Genomic DNA, 19,054 nt, shown 5'->3' with positions numbered 1-19,054 from the left:
ACTTGAATTATAAACAATAACAAGTGTTTGTTGTTCACTGAGCAACTTTGAGAAGAATCATTTTGTAATACTTTGAAACGCAAAATAGCATATTATGCTTTTATTTATCTATATGTGTCATTTTGGGAGACATTGTCTATGCAAGTCTCCCAGAATGACACATTCATACACAATCTTCTTCTGATTGTGTATCTTTTGTCAACAAAGTGCAACAGTGCACTGTTATTGTGTGCTATGCGTCATTCTGGGAGAAATTGTCTATGCAAGTCTCCCAGAATGACACATTCATACACAATCTTCTTCTGATTGTGTATCTTTTGTCAACAAAGTGCAACAGTGCACTGTTATTGTGTGCTATGCGTCATTCTGGGAGAATTGTCTATGCAAGTCTCCCAGAATGACACATTCATACACAATCTTCTTCTGATTGTGTATCTTTTGTCAACAAAGTGCAACAGTGCACTGTTATTGTGTGCTATGCGTCATTCTGGGAGACATTGTCTATGCAAGTCTCCCAGAATGACACATTCATACACAATCTTCTTCTGATTGTGTATCTTTTGTCAACAAAGTGCAACAGTGCACTGTTATTGTGTGCTATGCGTCATTCTGGGAGAAATTGTCTATGCAAGTCTCCCAGAATGACACATTCATACACAATCTTCTTCTGATTGTGTATCTTTTGTCAACAAAGTGCAACAGTGCACTGTTATTGTGTGCTATGCGTCATTCTGGGAGAAATTGTCTATGCAAGTCTCCCAGAATGACACATTCTTCTCAAATGTTCTTACACTCTATTAAAACTATTCATAAATACAATTTCAATCTTATCCTCATTTTCTTCCTATTACACGTATCGAATCCCAACCTACTGAAACACTTATTCCTCACAATCATTCGCAAATTTTTCTAATCTATGTTTTCTCAACTATTATCCTTTACCTTCATAACAGCATTTAAATATTCCTAATGAAATTGAATGTTTTCATATTAAATACTTAATCACACAAAAATTATATTATCAAATTTTTATATCATTCTTAAATTCCAGATTATATTGCTTACTTTGCAAGCTAACTATAATATAGTGTGATAGCCTTATTGAACTTTGATCAAATACTCCTTCGTCCGTTAAAAATTAAGATGCGTTTAAAAAATCGGAAAAAATTCTTTTGTTTTATTTTTAATTTTTCAACCGATAAAACTTTTTAGAAAAACTCCAAATTCCAAGAAATGCTTAGATTCAATATGAAGAACATATTCATACAGTCATTTCGTTTCAAATTTCAATTTTCAAATCGAACAAAGCTGCAAATTTGAATACTTTACAAAATTTTGAAACGTCTTTTCCCGAATGAATATTGAGTTTCAAGCCGGACAAGCTATAGCAAAACAGATCCTTATGACCCACTCTATCATTTTGGTTTTTTTGCAAAACGTGGGTAAACACCCATCTCATAACACATTTTTTGCAAAATTTGGTAAAATCCGTGTAAATGCTCAGATACATGTGGCCAATAATATTTGAATACTGACAGGTCCGGATATTAGGTTTAAATAGCTGATTTAATTCGAAATATGAAAAAAGATGAAATCTCAATGTAATATAGTAAATTAAGAATCAGTATGAATGGTTATATGATTTTGATTAAGGGTTTCGTTTTGCTAAAATTGTCACTTTTATAGCATATTTGTTTTTGGATGTTTTGCGAAACCAAAAAAAAAACTATGATATACAATGTGTGTGTAAAGAAAATACTTTATTTACTAGTTAAAAAATCATTTGGTATTGATCAAGTTAGTAGTAGGATAGGAAGGGGTGTGTGACTTTTTTTGTTACGTCTATATATAGATGAAGGTATATTTTAATATCTTCTATACATAGATGATATAAAAATTTTTTCTTACGTTTTTTAAGTCATGAATTTGTAAGAAAGCGCGACATTATTAAATAAATTAGTAATAAATATTATATACTAAACGCATTAAAAAATTAACATTAATTTTAAAATAATTTATTTTTTATCTTTTATAAAAGAAGCTATATATAGATGATGTCAGATATTCCGCGATTAATTAAACATCATTTAAATCCTGAATGGAATCAATGGAGTCATAAACTTTAAAAATTCATGTCTTACATTTTAAAAGAATATATTTTTAATTCGTATGAAATGAGTGTCAAAACTAACGACGTTAAAAAATTGGGATTCACAAATGAGGAAATAAAGGATATATTAGAGGAGGCGGGTTATGAGGTTGATAAATATTATTTAAGAAATTGTCAAAAATTCGCGGAGTTTTTAAATGAGTTTGATTATGATGGAAAAATGAATAAAGATGATGTTATAAATTTCTTATATCCCACATCTAAAGAAGAAAAACCTAAAGAACCTGATGTTTTCCCCGAATATTATGAAGAACGGATTAAAGATGATGAATACAATGAAATTGAAAGACTAAAAAAAATAAGAGATGAAATAGATGAAAGAATTAAGGAATTAAGAGAAGTTGAAAAATATAATGAAAATGAAGTAGAGGGTTTAATGAATATCCCAGCTTCAGAATCAGAAGTTCAGAAATCTCATGAAGAAAGATATAAAAATTATGTCTCAGAATCAACACAAAATTTATTAGATGGTGAAATAGACGAAACACTTTCAGAAGAAGGTACTAAATTTATTCGTAAACATAAGTTACAATTTATTGATAATGAAAAATACCCCTGTATCCTACTTTCACCACCTTTAGATTCCGAAAAATTCAAAAAAGCTCTTAAAAACGTGACATATGCAACTAATACGATTAAGAAAGAAGACCATGATATTTACACAAATTATTATTTAAATAAATGCACAGGTGTTGATAAAGTTTTTGATTTATTAGATAAAATATCAAAAGAAACCATTGGAACCTATAAAATTTTGTGTGATTGTGGTTTCATTATTGAAGATACCAATAATGTTTCATATGAAAGAACAGCACCGAAGGAAGACGAAGTTGAAAGGTCTATACCATTCGTTATTAAGAATATAAAAGATATGAAAACTTATAAACATTATATTTATTCATTTATTTCAGAAAAAATGGAAGCAACCCATAAAACATCTTCTCATCATTTTATAGCTATTCATACATTCCTTTTCAAAGTTGTGAAATTAAATAAGACAGGAATTAGATTTAATGTATCAGGGTACGCATTCTTGAGTAAATTAAAATGTATTCGTCACGTCGCAGATGATAAAAATTTATGTGTTCTTAATTCATTTTATGGGCTTTAAAAAATAAACTTTATTTTTTAATTTTTTATTCTTACATAAATGAACAAAAACGGAACCGCTAAAATGAATGATAATCAAATTAGAGCAGAAGGTAGAAGGTTATTTAAACGCTTCTATAACATTCCTGATGGTGTTAATCCTAAAACTCGTAGAAGTTATTTAAATGAAGCAATAGATTCATATGAAGGGTTTGACATTTCATCAGAAAGTGAGAGATTAGCGAGAATGTTAAATGTTAATCTTGATTTCTATTATTGTGATCCTCAACCAGAAGACGTGGACATAAATAAGGTAGACTTTCCATTAGTGGAATCAATAATGATAGATCCAGAATTTGAAACAGTAAATATTTTATTAACACAGAGTCCATGTGGAAAACTTCACGCTGACAGAATAACAGACGTTGAAGCACTCACCGGCTATAGAGTTTGTCCATATTGTAAAGAAGAAGTTTATTCTATCCGTGATGATCCAGAAAGGAAAAACCAAAGAAGATTTTTAAAGCATTGTGAGAAATGTAAAGAAAATAATGGAAGATTAATTCAAGACGTTCAGTTGCAAAAGACACAGCAACCATATGCACCACATATTACGAAACAGAAGATATATCAGTGGTTATTAGCTCATAATTTGCAGGAATATTATCAACCGACAAGATATTATATTACTTTTGACTTCGAAACATTAGAGACTAAAGAAGAATTACAACTTTCTGAGTGTGCAACTTTGAACGCTTACTTAAAACCATTCATGGTATCATCAACGGTTAAATTAAATGATAAAACATATACGAGGAATTTTTGCTTAACTTCGAGTGATTCTTTTATTTCTGATTGGATTGAGTTTTTATTTTCAACCTGTTCATTAGTTGCTAAATCAAATATGAGTCAATACAATGAATTAATGAAGTCTCATACATTAAATGAAAAACAGAAGGAAGCATTTAAAGAACTTCTAGATGAGGAATTCAATAAAGTGAATATCATAGGTTTTAATTCGGGAAAGTTTGATTTAAATTTAATTCTTCGTGATTTAAACACTGCAAAATGGAAAATAAAATCAATGCTGGGTTCATCTTCACAATTTAAGCAAATCATTGTAAAGAAAACAAACGTTCCATATGAATTGAGATTTATTGACATCAGAAATTATATAGCGGGTGGGACATTAGACCAATTCACTCAAGATTTCGGAAATAATAAAACACGTGTTAAATCCTTTTTCCCTTATCAATTCATCACATGGGAAAATTACGAAGAAGAATTATATAAAGAGGAACCATTCACGAAAGATTCATTTTATTCAGCATTAACTCAAGAAACTATATCAGATAGTGATTATCAAATATATCTCAATGATGCTAAAAACTTTAAGAATAGATTAGAATATTTTATTCATTATTGCAATAAAGATGTTGAAATTATGATTGACCCAATTGATAAAATTATTGAAGAAACATTTGTTTATAAAATTGATATGCTTCATAATCTTTCTTTATCATCGAATGCTTCAATGATTCGTTACGCTTTAGCATATAAAGACTTTAATCCTAATGAAAAATATCCTGAGGAAGAGATAGAATCAAGTTTTGAATTAACGAAAAAGTATTGGAAATATAAAATTGAATCATATAAGAAACAAGATGAAAAAGCAGAAAGGGATACTAAAAATAATGTTTCAATGGATGATTTTCAATACTATCACGATTTAATCCTTTCATCTAAATGCAAAATGTGTGGTAAAGCGTTTACATATGCAAATAAACCAACATTGGATAGAATCGATAATGAAAAACCACATACCAAAGAAAATTGTCAGTTAATGTGTTGTTATTGCAATGTCGTAAAATCAAATAAAGATGAAGATGTTCAACGTTTAAGAATCAATTTAAGAAATTATGCATTAAAAAATAATTTACCAATGACTTTAGATTCAGTTGAAGCTTATCACATTCTCCGTAATGGAATTACTGGTGGTTTATCAAATGTTCAACATCGTGTTAATCTTAAAGGAATCACACATTAATAAACTTTCATATAATCCAGAAACTAAAACTGTATCAAATGAGGACACCACCAACATCATGACTCATTTCGTTGGTGTTGATTTTAATTCATTATATCCTTCATCATTTTCATCTAATCCTCATGATTTCATTCAATATACTGACCATAAAATGTATATGCCGGGAAGATTGAATGGTGTTATCATTTGTGATACAGCAACAAAGAAAGCAAAAGCACTGGGAATAATTAAGAAGAAAAATACTTTATTCGTGCTGAAGTAAAGGGTCACATTGATGAAAAATACATTAATGATTACATAAACTTTTTACCGATAATAAGAAACTTAGATATTATCACAGATGAAAAAACAATTGGCGGTTTTATGTATAATTACATGAAATCAAACAATCTACCAGTTGACCAGAAACAGAGGAAATTAACTCAATTAGCATCAACACACAACCAATATCAACCATTTTCTTCTTATTATCTTTGGTATCTAATAGACAGATTTCATTTTATCATCGATGATATTCAATCAATTTTAACATTTACGAAAAACACTTGTTTTAATGAATTTGCGAACAAATTTATGAACGAAAGACAAAAGGCTGAATTAGAAGGAAATAAAGGAAAAAGTTTATTTTGCAAGATTTCACTTAATGGATCATATGGTTACGATGCAATGAATACACAAAATTACGCAAAGACTAAAATAATGAATGCACAGAAGGCACGCGTTGCATGTATGTCAAATAAGTTTAAAAACATAAGAGAAATAGGTGAGGATACATATCAAGTGATGCTTAAAGATAGATTTTATAGATGTGATACATGTTTACAAGAGGCATTCTTCACTTTAGATAATGCTAAATACTGGTATTTGGTTTTCATTTATGATTTTATGTATAAATGCATGAATGTTAATCGTTTTCATTTCATTGAAGGTGATACTGATTCATCTTATTGGGCTATCGCTGGCGATCCAAGTCTTCCTAACACTCAAGCATTTCAAGCAATTGTAACCGATAAACAATTTTATGATAAAAACATTTTCAAATTCGCACCATTTGATTTCTTCTGTTTTGATGAGAAATTTAAACCTAAATTAAAGAATAAAGCTGAAGAAAAAGCACATGAGAAGAAGTTATTGGGTTTAGCAATTGAGAAACAAGGTGATAACATGGTTGCTTTATGCCCTAAATGTTATACATCATTCAACGGTTCAATTGATGGAAGTGATTTTAAAAAGATTGCACAAAAAATGAAAGGTGTTAGTTTACGACAAAATAAGCAATTAACACCTAAAAAATATTTGGATATAATAAATGATAAAGTGATATTTGATGGTCAAAATATTAATTTACAACTTAAAAATGGGTCAATGACTCGCTTAACAATCGGTAAGACTGCATTAACAGGAGCACACACTAAGGCTGTATGTTGTGAAAATGGATGTTGTATGCCATTTATTTAATACAATTTAAAATTTTATTTTTAATGAAATGCCACGGAAGAGACAAAAGGAACCAAATGGTTTTGATACTATGATTCAAAGAGGTGGGCACCCTTAAAACATTGATTTTATTTTTATATAAATGGATAACGTAGATTTAAAAATTTTAATTGATGATTTAGTACTTAATCAAAATTTTCTTAGTTATTATGATTTAAAAGCATATCTCCAAAAATATGATAACAATATAACGGGTGATGATATGGATTATTATTATCCATATTATAAAAATGAAATTTTGAAATATCATAATAAAATAATTTCTGAAATTAAAGACAAAATTAAAAATAATGAATATTCAAAGGGAAAAACTAAATCACAACTTAAACAGTTGAAAGATTTCAAAAATAAAGTATTAACAGAAGAAGATATTGATGAATTATATAAATTATATAATCCTGAGCCGCAAAAGCCAAAGGAACAAAAACAAAAGGTGCAAAACGCCCAGGTCCTTCAGACCATAAATGAAGCACAAGCTTTAATTTATGATTCATTAGTTAAACCATATTCAGCCCGACTTTTAAATGAAGATCAACTTTTGGAATTCATCCTTCAACATAAACTCGAAGCAGGAAAGTATATCAAACCTTTATATACAGCATATTTAAAACAAATGAATAGAATACATCCAGAATTAATGAAGGGGGGAATGAAATCCAAAATCAAAGCAGATAAAATTAAACCACTTGCAACACCAAAACCTCCAACGACAGTACCTCCTCCTCCTTCAGTTAATCCTTCATCATTCACTTTATTATATCCATTTCAAACATTAAAGAAGCAAAAAGATTTTAAAAAGTATTTCAAATATTAAATAAACCAACTGACCCAAAAATTCAACCGTTAAAGGAAAAATTTAGTCGCCCTTCATTTGCACCATATCCATATTCATACGAAATCGATCATCTGGAATATTCAAAAGGAAACGTTACTTATTTATTTGCCATTAACATTAACACTAGATATTTATATTGCATTCCGGTGAAAGGGAAAACAGAACAGGAAACAAGAAGAGCTATACAATACTTACTAGATCATGAAAGAGTAGATAATATCAGGGGTGATGGTGATAAAGGATTTCAGGCAGCTATGGCTCATTATTTCCCACAAATTAATTTTTTCTTTTCATCCTCTCCATATACGTTTCATAATAAAATAGTTGATGCGGTAATGAGAACTCTTAGAGATGCGTTAGGGGTTAACGGTCAGATATACTGGGATGGAAATCATGACTCCATCATACAACAGTTAGTATATTATTACAATAATACATGGCATAGAACTATAAACATGAAACCAGTGGAAATGAAAAATGATATTTCAAAAGAATGGGAATATATTAGAAAGCAAATGGAAAGGTTGAATGATGTTAAACGTGAACAATTAATTCGGGGCTCATGAATTTTAAACAAGGGGATAAAGTTTTGATTCATCTCGATTATGGAAAAACTGATAAATCAATGACAAAAAGAAGACGAAGATTTGACACAATAGCTGAATTTGTTAGATATATTAACGGCAATGCATTAGTTGAAGTTGACAATAAATTAATAGAAATTCCGATTTATTTTATTACTCCATTATATTTAAATAATATTTAATTTTTTTTATTTCGTAAGAAATGAGTGACAACGAAGCAGCCAAGAGTCCTGATTCAATTAAGATTCAGAGTCCAGACAATGAATATAAAAAGAAACTAAACAGAATTAAATCAAAAATATGCTATTACAAAAAGAAGCCGCAATGTGGTGGGGTTGATGCCCATAAAACTAATGGAACTGAAAACGATGAAGAGAGGAAAGAAATAATTGAAAAGTTAGAAACTTACCGTTCAATCCTTAAACTGAGTGAAGCAAAAATAAAAGAATTTAATAGAATAAATAAATTGATTGGAAGAGATGAATTTAATAAAGATGAATTTTTAAACTCAATCCAAATTTAATTTTTATTCCTCTTCGACAACGTCTCTCTTTCCATCATTACTGCATAACCACATTTTCTCAGTTTTAGTGGTTTGTTATTTTTAGCAAGTTCTCGCATCATTTTTATCGTTTCCTCCCTTGTTATGATTCGTGGTAAATTTTGAGCTTGTGGGGTATCCATTTATGATAAAAATAAAAATTTGTTATCAGTTATTTTATCGTTAAGTGACTCAAAGAGTCCGGAGACAAAGTCTCATGGTTTCAGGTTATTCAATAATTAATTATTTTTGAAGAACTGAAGGTGCTACCATGTTACCATGTGCTACCAGGTTAATGAACTTCTCTGAAAAAATGAGACAACATGACATTTAGACAACAACACAGGAAATTTGATGCAAAAATAAATTCAAATCATACTTTATAAAGCTTCATTTACAGGTATTTCATCGTCAGTAAATGAATCCTCATTATCGTTTGGTTCAACCTGTTTATATAATCCTTTCATTTCTTCTTTCAAAACATAACACCATGTTTGTTTATCGTCTATTCTTCTCTGTTTCTTATCACATTTATCTTTAATGCTCATTTGAAAGTTTTTGTCTTTCATGTCTGATGGTTTGCAGAATAGAGCATTTTCACACGTCATCTTTGACTGAACGAATGAGTCTCAATTGTTTGTTATACTGTATGTATTCATATTCTTCATTAATGGCTTCATGAACGATAGCAGTTGTTGTGTTCTCTGTTGTTGACATATCTGTCTTTATATTCCGGATAAAAAAATATTTTATAAAAAACTAACTTTATTTTCTGACTTTCACAAAAGACCAAAAATAAACGCTTTACATGTATTTTTCAGCAACTTCGTCAAATAATTTTATAGCTTTATCTATCTCATCTACTTCAAACGTTTCTTTACCTTTCATGGGAGCACCATACCTTTTCTCAAACTTTTCAAGTAGTTCTGTTTCAGCAGCTCTCATATCATTAACGAACACAACCTTGACTCTATTGACTGTACTGTCATATCTTTGAGTTATATTATATGTTCTTCCTATCTTATATCTCTTTGTATTGAAGTCCTTCGGTTTCTGAACGATGTAAAGTAAGCCTTCACTGCAACGTTCTGAGTCGAATGAACCATAAGTTATGAAGTTATATCCAACAACTGGGTCTAACCATAACAAAACTATTGGTATAAGACTTTTGTCAATGAGATATGCTGTAGTTCCATAGAATCTTACCGATATCATAAGCTCAGGATTTCTTGTCAAAATTTTCTGAGTTGAAGCATTTCTAACCCAGTCGTTTGTTTTCTTTCCAGATGGAGATATAATGTCTGACAAAGAATATTTGTTGTATTTCTTTGAGTATCTTACGTTTAAATCACCTATTCTAACCACTTTGGTGTCATTGTCTATCTTTCTAACTGTTTCAAACTCAATGTTTGTCATTTCTGTTCTTACATACAAAATAAAAAAAATAAAACTAACTTTATTTTTCTAACTAATGAAATTCATTATTTTTGTTGCTGAATTCAATAAAAATATATTTTAGGTGAAGAGGTGAGATTTCACCTCCTTTCTCACCTAATTTTTCACCCAGTTATTTTATAAGCGTTTTACATGAATTGTACGATGTATATTTGAAATTCTAAACAATTTCGTAGCTTCTATTTCTTCTGTCAGTATGTCAAAAGTTTTAACAATGTCGAAAGTTTCTTTATACTTCTTCTTGACGTCAGATAGAAGGAAATCGTCAGCTGTTGGATAGTTTTTGTTCAGAAATGCTAACATGTCCATTTTATCTTCTGCTGGTTTCTCTACTTCTTTCTTTAATTCAGCATAGTCGTTTCTCATACGTTCTATCTCTTTGACGGAGTAGTTATATTTCCTCATTGCTGCTTTACATTTTGAACATTGCGGATTCATTTTTGCGTTATACATTGAAATTTGACCTGCTAGAACAACTAAGGCGTCAATGGTTTTCTTTAACTCAAAAGTTGTTGGTTTTATTTGTCCATTCCATATTTTACATCTTTTATCTTTATCTCTTATCTGCCATACACATTCAGCAACTAATGAAACAAAGTTGTCGTATGTCTTAAACTCCCCAGATTTATATATGTCAGAGATGTTCTTATATACCATGTCGCAATCTTTGTTCATAACTTTATGGTTGCAATGAAAACCAAGGAATTCATAGTTTACTTTACGTATGAACTTCTTTATTTCTACTGAATCAGTTGGTTTCACTTCTATTTCATCGAATTCAGGAATAGTTAGTTTTTGTTGCTGAACTTCCGGTAATTTAGGCAAATGGTCTATGATATCTTGCATTTCATATAGCTCCTCTCCATTTGTTTCATCTTTCGCACTACAGTCTAAATTACTTGTTAAAAGTTCTTGCTTAATTCTTTGTATTTCTGTCTCAAAAGTATATGAAGAAGGAATAAAGCTTTTCATCTCTACCAACATTGACGTAGGATTCATGATTAATGAATTTGGTGCCGTAGTTGTTTGAATTGTTGTTGTGCCGATTGTTGAAATCATATCTTTTATACAAAATAAAAAAATAAAAATAAAACTAACTTTATTTCTTCTGTCTTAAGGAAATTCATGAAAATTCACGAGAAAGCAAAAGCAATCTGAGCCGCTAAGCGGTGAGGGTGAAAAAGGAGGTGAAAAATTAGGTGAAAAATTAGGTGAAAAATTAGGTGAAAAAGGAGGTGAAAAAGGAGGTGAAAAATTAGGTGAAATCTCACCTCTTCACCTAAAATATATTTTTGTCTGATTTACACTCATTACGATGAAGTCATGACAAATCATTTCCTGTGTTGTTGTCAAAATGTCATGTTGTCTCATTTTTTCAGAGAAGTTAATTAACCGAGTGACACATGGTGACGTAGTGACACCTTCAGTTCTTCAAAAATAATTAATTATTGAATAACCTGAAACCATTAACGTAAACATGAGACTTTGTCACCGGACTCTTTGAGTCACTTAACGTAAACATTATTTCTGCAGTTCATCCATTACTTCATTACCTAATTAATTACAGACATAAAATATATTTAGTTCATTCGGTAATCCTAAACCCTTTGGGTCAAGTCTCAAGCGCGTTCAATGAATGCGGTACCATGCGAATACAGTCACAAATGGTGGCATGTAATCTTTACCCAAGCCTGTTGGATTTGTTGTGAAAGTGTGTGAATGATTACCTGCGGTTCCACAGAAAATACCTGTGCTTGAATCTACTGGGTCAGTTGTGATATCATATCTATTCATTCCCCATCTATCCGAACCCGCTGCAAGATTTATATAACCTCTTTTTGTTATTGAATGTGAATGATTACCTGTTGTGTTTGTCGTTCCTGTATGAGTGTGCGGTGGAAGGTTTGCTTCTTTAATTTTCTTCGAACCTCCTGTTTGCTTTGAATATCTAGCACAGTATAAGAATTTATCTACAATCTGCTTCCACATACCAAAACCTAAAACTGTTCTGGATTTGTTGAGTTCATTGACGTATAAATAGAACCAACAGGATATAATGTTTGAAGTATTTCATTTTTCATGCTTGTAATCACATCATTTACTTCCGACTTCTTTGCATAATTTTCATCAACATAAGTTTTATCTGCTTTAAGTCTAAACATCCTGAAACCCATTCTGTATCAGCTTTAACTTTAAAAGTCTCCGATGTCCATTCATGATACCATTCAACCTTTTCTTTAATTTCATTATCTTTTTCATCAACATAAACCAAATTTGCCTTCTTCTCTAACTCACTATCCACATATTCCTTATCCACCTTCTTCATTATGTCATTTAGGAAACCTTCTATGAATTCCTCATTTAAATTAAATCTTCCAATCTTCAAAACTTTAGGAAATGCATTTAATGCGTAATATCTCTGTTCTTCTGGTGGAATTGATGTTATATCATCCGTTATTCCTTTAATTTTTGAATTCATAAATAAAATTTCTTTTATATTTGATATCACTGCACCACCTTTGCAAACGAATTCGAAATGTTCATTTTTCAATACTATCTCCAAATCTCCATATTTCAACCTTTGCGTTTGTTCTGCCGTCTTTGAATTATATGCATATATGGCGTATGTAATGGTCTGAAGGACCTGGGGTTTTGTGCCTTAAGTTGTTGTGGTTTAATCATTTATTATGATTTAAAAATAAATATTTAATCCGTTATCTCATCAGCTATTTTCTCTATTTGAAATTGCCATAATATTTCATTCATAAATTCTAAATCACAATCAAATAGGTCAGTTATTCTAAATTTAATATTTGATAAATCTTTTGAATGAAGAATAAATGAATTCCCGGATAATTGAAACGGATATGATAAAGAAAATGTGTTTAAGTTGATGGATAAAATGTTTTGTATTGATGGGTAAGAGTTAGGGTCTAATGTTTGATGTGAAAATCTCATTGGGGTATTAACTTTATCACATTTGATTAAAATGAAATTGGAACCAGTGTCAGAATACAAAACATCCCCAACATCTTTTTCAAAATTTAATATCCCCAACAATGAACGAAGATGAGGAGTACAAAATTTAATTTTCAGCGGAAATTTAATAAGGTTATTTATTTCATCAAGTTCAAAAAGTTTATCAGGTTTTGATTTAAAATTTTCTTCATACCATACGATAAATGATTCATTTAAATAACTTAAAATCATGTTAATATCCCATTTCGCTATCACATTATTTATATACATATCATACGTTTTTTCATGGTCATCTTTAATAAATGATATATAATCTGAAGGGTCTAAAAGAATGGGATTAAATTTACCACTCACAGAAACGAGAGTAACATTATAAATTCCGCTAACTGTTAAATTTAATTCACAGTTATTATTCGAAATAATATTGATAATTGACATTTTTATTACGATTAAAAATATGGTAAAGCGTTATTTTCCAGTGATAAATAAAACTAGAATAAGATTACCTCAAGAATTCATAAATTCAACGAATAAGAAATTCATTCATGTTATAAATTTTAGTGTTTTCAGAAAATATGAGTCATGTCATATTCATCAACAGGTTATATTTCACTTCATTCAAATTTAGTTCAATCAAACCCATATAATGACCATTTCATAAGATTTTCAGATGGTATTAAAAATGTAATTGATAGATTAAAATATGAACAGATTGACAATATCGAATTTTTGGAATTTTGGTTTAAATATCCCGATGGAAAAAAGATTGAAGTTAAAGATAAAGCTGATACTATAACAAAAACAATTACAATGACCGATCCGGATAGTGGGGAACAAAAAGAAATAAAACAAACGATAGAAACTGGTGAAAGGTCAATTATTATTGATTATGATTCAAAGGATTATTATTCGATAATGTTAATGCTTGAATATTAAATAGCCTTAACAAAGAATTTTTCAAGTGATATTTTATATTCATCAACTATTTTATTATAAATATCATTATATGTTAAATGAAGTTCAGTTGTTGTTCCGTTCTTTGATATCTTAATTGTGCTAATATCCTTTATAGGATTTATTTTTGCAACTGTTCCGCAGCATGAAACCTCATCATCTATGAAAAATTGAATCTTAACGTCTGAATCTTGAACATCACAAAGAATGGCGATAATGTGAATTAATGATTCATAAGGTAAAATAATTAAACCGGATTGGTCAATTAAATTTATTATTGAATCATAATTATTAATTATTATATCACGGTAAATTTTCATTAATTCAGAATTAATGTCTATTTTATATGGGTTCTCGATGTTTGATGAAAGAGGCGGGGGTATGTTGGATAAGTGGGAATTTCAACAGGTTCTTTACCGGGTTCAGATAAAATGATTGGGTCTCCATTCTCATGGTTTTCTTCATTCTCCTCATTCTTCGGTAAGTCACGAGTTAATAAATTTGGTTGAGTTGCTGACCTTGTTAATTCAGGGCTAACATTAACTTTAACATTTTGAATAATTCGTGATTTATCATCATTTACGTTATAACCAACCGTAATCTCTGCTTTTGCGTTAGTGTTCTTTTGACTAGTGAAACGTCTTCTCATTTATAATCGAATAAAAAAAATATATTTAAACTTTTATTTTGCTGGAACTTTTGAATCTATTATTCCCTGTATTTGTTCATGAAGTTGATTTTTAGCATTTTCATCGAAATTAATAGACCGAATATATTCATTAATTGCATTCTTATAATCATCTGATTTCTCAAATTTTCTTTTATCTGATTCCTTAACTAAATCATAAGTTAAACCTCGTTGCTGATATAATGGTTTCTTAATTAAATCTTTGAATGCTTGAGATAAAGCACCTGATGCAATTCTTGCTACTATAATTGGTTGGAATTGCTGTTTAAGTTCATCTTTAACATTTGCGAAAACTGGATCGAATAAAGCAACTTTAAAGAATTTCTTAGCTGAAATTTCAGGTCTAATATTTGCATATTGACCATCAAACTGGTTAGAATATCGTGGTAATCCATCCGGTCCCTCTTCAATAGCATTTAATTCTTCATTGAAATAAGAATATGGATTACGACGGTATGAATTAATTGGACCATTTTCACCTTCTCCAATGTATTGTTTAACAGCTTTTCCATTTTCATCAAATTGCATAGGATAACGTTCATTATATGCTTTACGTTTAGGATAATCAGATATAGTTAATTTATAACCATTTATGACTTTAATATTACCTTGACCATCAGTAACGAAAACTTCATTTATACCATCAGGTTTTCCATTTGGACCCGTAATGTCTGCTTCGTGTGCTTCCCAATTTGGACCATGACGTTTGGCATATGCTTGAGCTTCTGGTAATGTTAAAACGTTTCTCATTTGTTTAACATCTTTTTGAAGACCAGCAACAATATGAACTAATTCTTTCATTCCATCAGGAACTTTCATAGTTCTATTATATGCACCCTTTTTGTTTGTCCTTTTTTAATGGAACCTGTAGAAGATTTGCATTTCTGTCATGTTTAATTATAAATAAAAAATAAAAATTAATTATAAAAAGTTAATCAAATTTAACACTTCCTTTATTTAAATCAACTATTATTTTTCCATGTTCACCTAATTGCTGATATTGTGTGTAAAGTTCATTAATGCTCATTGGTAAATTCACTTGATAAAGCATAACGTTCAACTGTTGACGACTAAACCCACTGAAAATGAAAAGTGTTGATAGATTTGATTTAATGTTTGTGCTTAATGCTTTGAAATATTGAACAGCCATGAAGAATGAACACTGAATGTGTCGACATTGAGTTAATAACTGATTAAAATATGATTTCTCGTTTGTTATTAGTTTTGATTTCACTGCATCATCTAGAAAAATGAGTGAATGCAAAAATTCTCTATCAAAATTTGAAATAGAAAGTGTTTCAAATAATTCATCCCGTTGTTTATCAATAATTTTATCCTCTAATCCTTGCTTCTTGATTGTATTATATAATTTTTATACATTAAAAAGTTTTTTAAATAATCTTCTGCTTCTTCTTGTGATAAATAAATAATTGGAATTTTGATTAAATGCTTTAAAGATTCAAATGTATCATCTGAAGGTGAACCTGAACGGTTGATATAAATTAACACATGTGAATGGGGGAAGTGTTAGCAATAATGATAATTTGTTTTAATATCGTTAATGTTTTACCTTTATTTTGTTTACCAATTGCTGCAGTGATTGAATTTAAGTAACATTCAGAATATGGAATTTTCATTAATTTTTCCTTAGATAGAGCATTTCTATTATCACTCAATGCTTCATTAATCATATCATCTACGTATGTATTATATACTCCTGCTAATTCTTCATAAGGGGTGGATGAATTTAAATCCATTTAATCAAAAATAAATTTATAATTTTAAACATTTCTATTCATCAATATTTCATCATATGAACTTCTATACTGTGGTGGTGTACCTGTTGGATGATATTTCAAACCTTCATCCGGTGTCCATGTCCAATATGTAGTCCTAGTAAACCAAACCTGAGGAGGATTTGTCACCTTTGAACAGTAAGTGTCATTTACACCCTGAATGATTGGATAAGCTTTCACTTGTACTGTAACTTGTGAGTTGAAAGTTTCTAATCCATCAAAGAATATACCCGCTCCATCACGTTGAACTGGAATAGTGCATAAGAATGAAGTTTGGTCTTTCCATGTTCTAGCTAATGGCGTGCCATTATCATCATTCAGTGGTCTAGTTAATGAGTCCTCGTATTCTTCTGTGCATTCATTCACTCCATCTAAATCAGAAGCTTGAAGCATACGTGTAAAGAATATGTCACCCACTGTGGTCATCGCTTGATCGGGGAAGTTTCTGGAATCTATAGTGACCTGAAGACCTCGAAGCATTGGATTTTCTAAAACTGTTCTTTGCATTGCATTCTTCGGAAATGTTAACACAACATCTGTAACATTATGAAGAGCGTATGAGAAATCTGAGCTAATACCTTCAGGAGTGATGCAACCTCCATTTAGTGAACGAACGTCAATATGTTGAGCTGGAATCATGAATGGATCTTCCTTACTGAATAAACGTGGTATTGCTTTAACTGATTCTTCAATTAAACCGTATCCTGGTGTAATGCATTTATCCTCTAAAACTTCCATCTTTGTGCATGAAATAATAACGCTATCAAACTGTTGGCGTCAGCAGATGTAGCGGCTAAGCTTGTAATTAATTTGGTAGGAAGTCCGATTTGTTGGAATTTGCGATCATATTTATAAACATGATTCATAATCTTTTCATAATTTTCATCAGTTATCTTTTCATAAACGTAATTTTGTAAATCAGCAACTCTTAACGGGTCAACCTGACAAAATACTAAAGTATCCCTGAAAACATAATATTTAAGAATGATTTCACCAAATGATTTAGGATAATCATCGAACGCCTGAAATGCTAACAAATCATTTACCGGAATAATCATATCAAAAGTGATATCAACTTCTTCATTTGCGTTCTTGAAAACTTCTGAAGGGTCAATATATTTACCACATACTGAGTTATCATATTTTTGAACAATTATTATAACGAATGAACAAACTTTTTAACTTTCCTTTCTGATTTTGGTTTATATGTTGCAAATGCGAAAGATTCACGGGAGCAATCCATCTGAAGATAACCGGCATCACCTCTTTCGGTTTCTACTTCTAATTGTTTAAAGCTTTGATTTGATGATTTGTAACCAACGAATAAACGCATGCATTTAAAAGCGGCATCACATGTGAAAGCTTTATTTGAAACTAGAGTTGCTTAACTTTGCGTTTAATATATGTGTCACCTAATTGATTCACATCATGAGCCGGATTTGTAATTCTTAAATGAGTTTTGTTTATCATCAAAATATGGAGCATCAGAGTCATAGCATGAACTTTCAAGTTCTCTATAATATCTTCTACCGTCATTCTTTGCGAATATTTCATTTATCTTTTCGAATGAATGAAACACATTTCCATTAATCGGTTTAGTGTTTGGCACCAAATAGTTAGTCGTCATTTATTAATAAATAAAAAATCAAAATTAAAAGATGAAAATGAATTTTTAATTTTAATGAAATAATCAACTATGGCTGCAGGTATATTTAAGAAACTGTGGGATAAAGTAAAAAGAGGAGCGCATAAAGTTTGGGAAACAATGAAGAAAGGAGCAAATTGGATATTTAAGAATAAAGAAGCAATTAGTGACGTTGCTGAATCAATAACACCAAAAGCTGCCCCAATAAGAGAAATATTAAATAAAGGAGAAAAAGTTTTATCAAAGACTACAACCAATACTAAGATAAAAATAATATTTATTTTTCCACTATCTACCTCCTATTTTATTAAGTATTCCTTCAGCAATTCCACCAACTGCGTTACCTGCTTGTGCTCCCATCGCCGGATTACCTGCTTTAGTACCTAATACTCCACCTATGATAGTTCCTGCCGTTTTTCGCTACTGGTGCCAAAAAGTTTGCAACGGGTTTAATAATATTTTTATGAACCCAACCTGCAGCTTTCTTAATTCCATCCCATAATTTTTTAAAGAATCCTGCGCCATTTCTGATTTAATATTAATTAAAAAATATATTTCATCACTTATATTCTAATTTTTATTTAATGATAAATGAAACCAATTTTAAAAATAAATGAAACAGAGGAGGAAGAAATAAATGAAAGTGAAAATGTTCAACAAAAAATAAACGTTGTTAAACCAATTACTGAAATAAAAATTTTTTCATCTGTTGAAGAATTTAATGACTATTATGCTAATAATAAAAAATTATTTGAAGAATTGACAACGTGTAAA

General features: G+C 30.1%; 5 protein-coding genes and 1 pseudogene across 6 annotated transcripts, besides 2 other annotated features; 3 read left to right on the top strand and 3 right to left on the bottom strand.

Moving 5' to 3' along the window:
- Positions 1 to 2,216: 2,216 nt before the first annotated feature.
- Positions 2,217 to 2,601: a mobile genetic element.
- Positions 2,602 to 3,320: 719 nt separating this feature from the next.
- On the top strand, positions 3,321 to 4,014 carry TVAGG3_0211350 (uncharacterized protein; the record flags this gene model as incomplete). Its single annotated transcript, XM_051226658.1, has 1 exon — positions 3,321 to 4,014. A coding segment is annotated over one exon (694 nt), but the record flags the coding sequence as incomplete, so codon positions are not given.
- A 2,177-nt stretch (positions 4,015 to 6,191) lies between these two features.
- Positions 6,192 to 6,764, top strand: TVAGG3_0211340 (DNA/RNA polymerase superfamily; the record flags this gene model as incomplete). The annotated part of the gene is made up of 1 exon (XM_051226657.1): positions 6,192 to 6,764. The coding sequence occupies one exon, from the start codon at positions 6,192 to 6,194 to the stop codon at positions 6,762 to 6,764; it is 573 nt and encodes a 190-aa protein (XP_051111643.1).
- A 903-nt stretch (positions 6,765 to 7,667) lies between these two features.
- Positions 7,668 to 17,196: a mobile genetic element.
- Positions 8,425 to 8,745, top strand: TVAGG3_0211330 (uncharacterized protein; the record flags this gene model as incomplete). Its single annotated transcript, XM_001315074.1, has 1 exon — positions 8,425 to 8,745. The coding sequence occupies one exon, from the start codon at positions 8,425 to 8,427 to the stop codon at positions 8,743 to 8,745; it is 321 nt and encodes a 106-aa protein (XP_001315109.1).
- Positions 9,677 to 10,179, bottom strand: TVAGG3_0211320 (organellar and viral DNA polymerase type B; the record flags this gene model as incomplete). The annotated part of the gene is made up of 1 exon (XM_051226656.1): positions 9,677 to 10,179. A coding segment is annotated over one exon (503 nt), but the record flags the coding sequence as incomplete, so codon positions are not given.
- On the bottom strand, positions 14,130 to 14,800 carry TVAGG3_0211310 (annotated as a pseudogene). Its single transcript has one exon. A coding segment is annotated over exon 1 (671 nt).
- On the bottom strand, positions 14,834 to 15,658 carry TVAGG3_0211300 (uncharacterized protein; the record flags this gene model as incomplete). Its single annotated transcript, XM_051226655.1, has 1 exon — positions 14,834 to 15,658. The coding sequence occupies one exon, from the start codon at positions 15,656 to 15,658 to the stop codon at positions 14,834 to 14,836; it is 825 nt and encodes a 274-aa protein (XP_051111641.1).
- Positions 17,197 to 19,054: the final 1,858 nt, after the last annotated feature.

This window comes from Trichomonas vaginalis, chromosome IV (assembly GCF_026262505.1).
Source record: "Trichomonas vaginalis G3 chromosome IV, whole genome shotgun sequence".
NCBI classification, from domain to species: Eukaryota; Parabasalia; order Trichomonadida; family Trichomonadidae; genus Trichomonas; species Trichomonas vaginalis.
The sequence above is the reverse complement of the archived record's forward strand: the minus strand, read 5'-3'. Positions and strand labels throughout refer to the sequence as shown.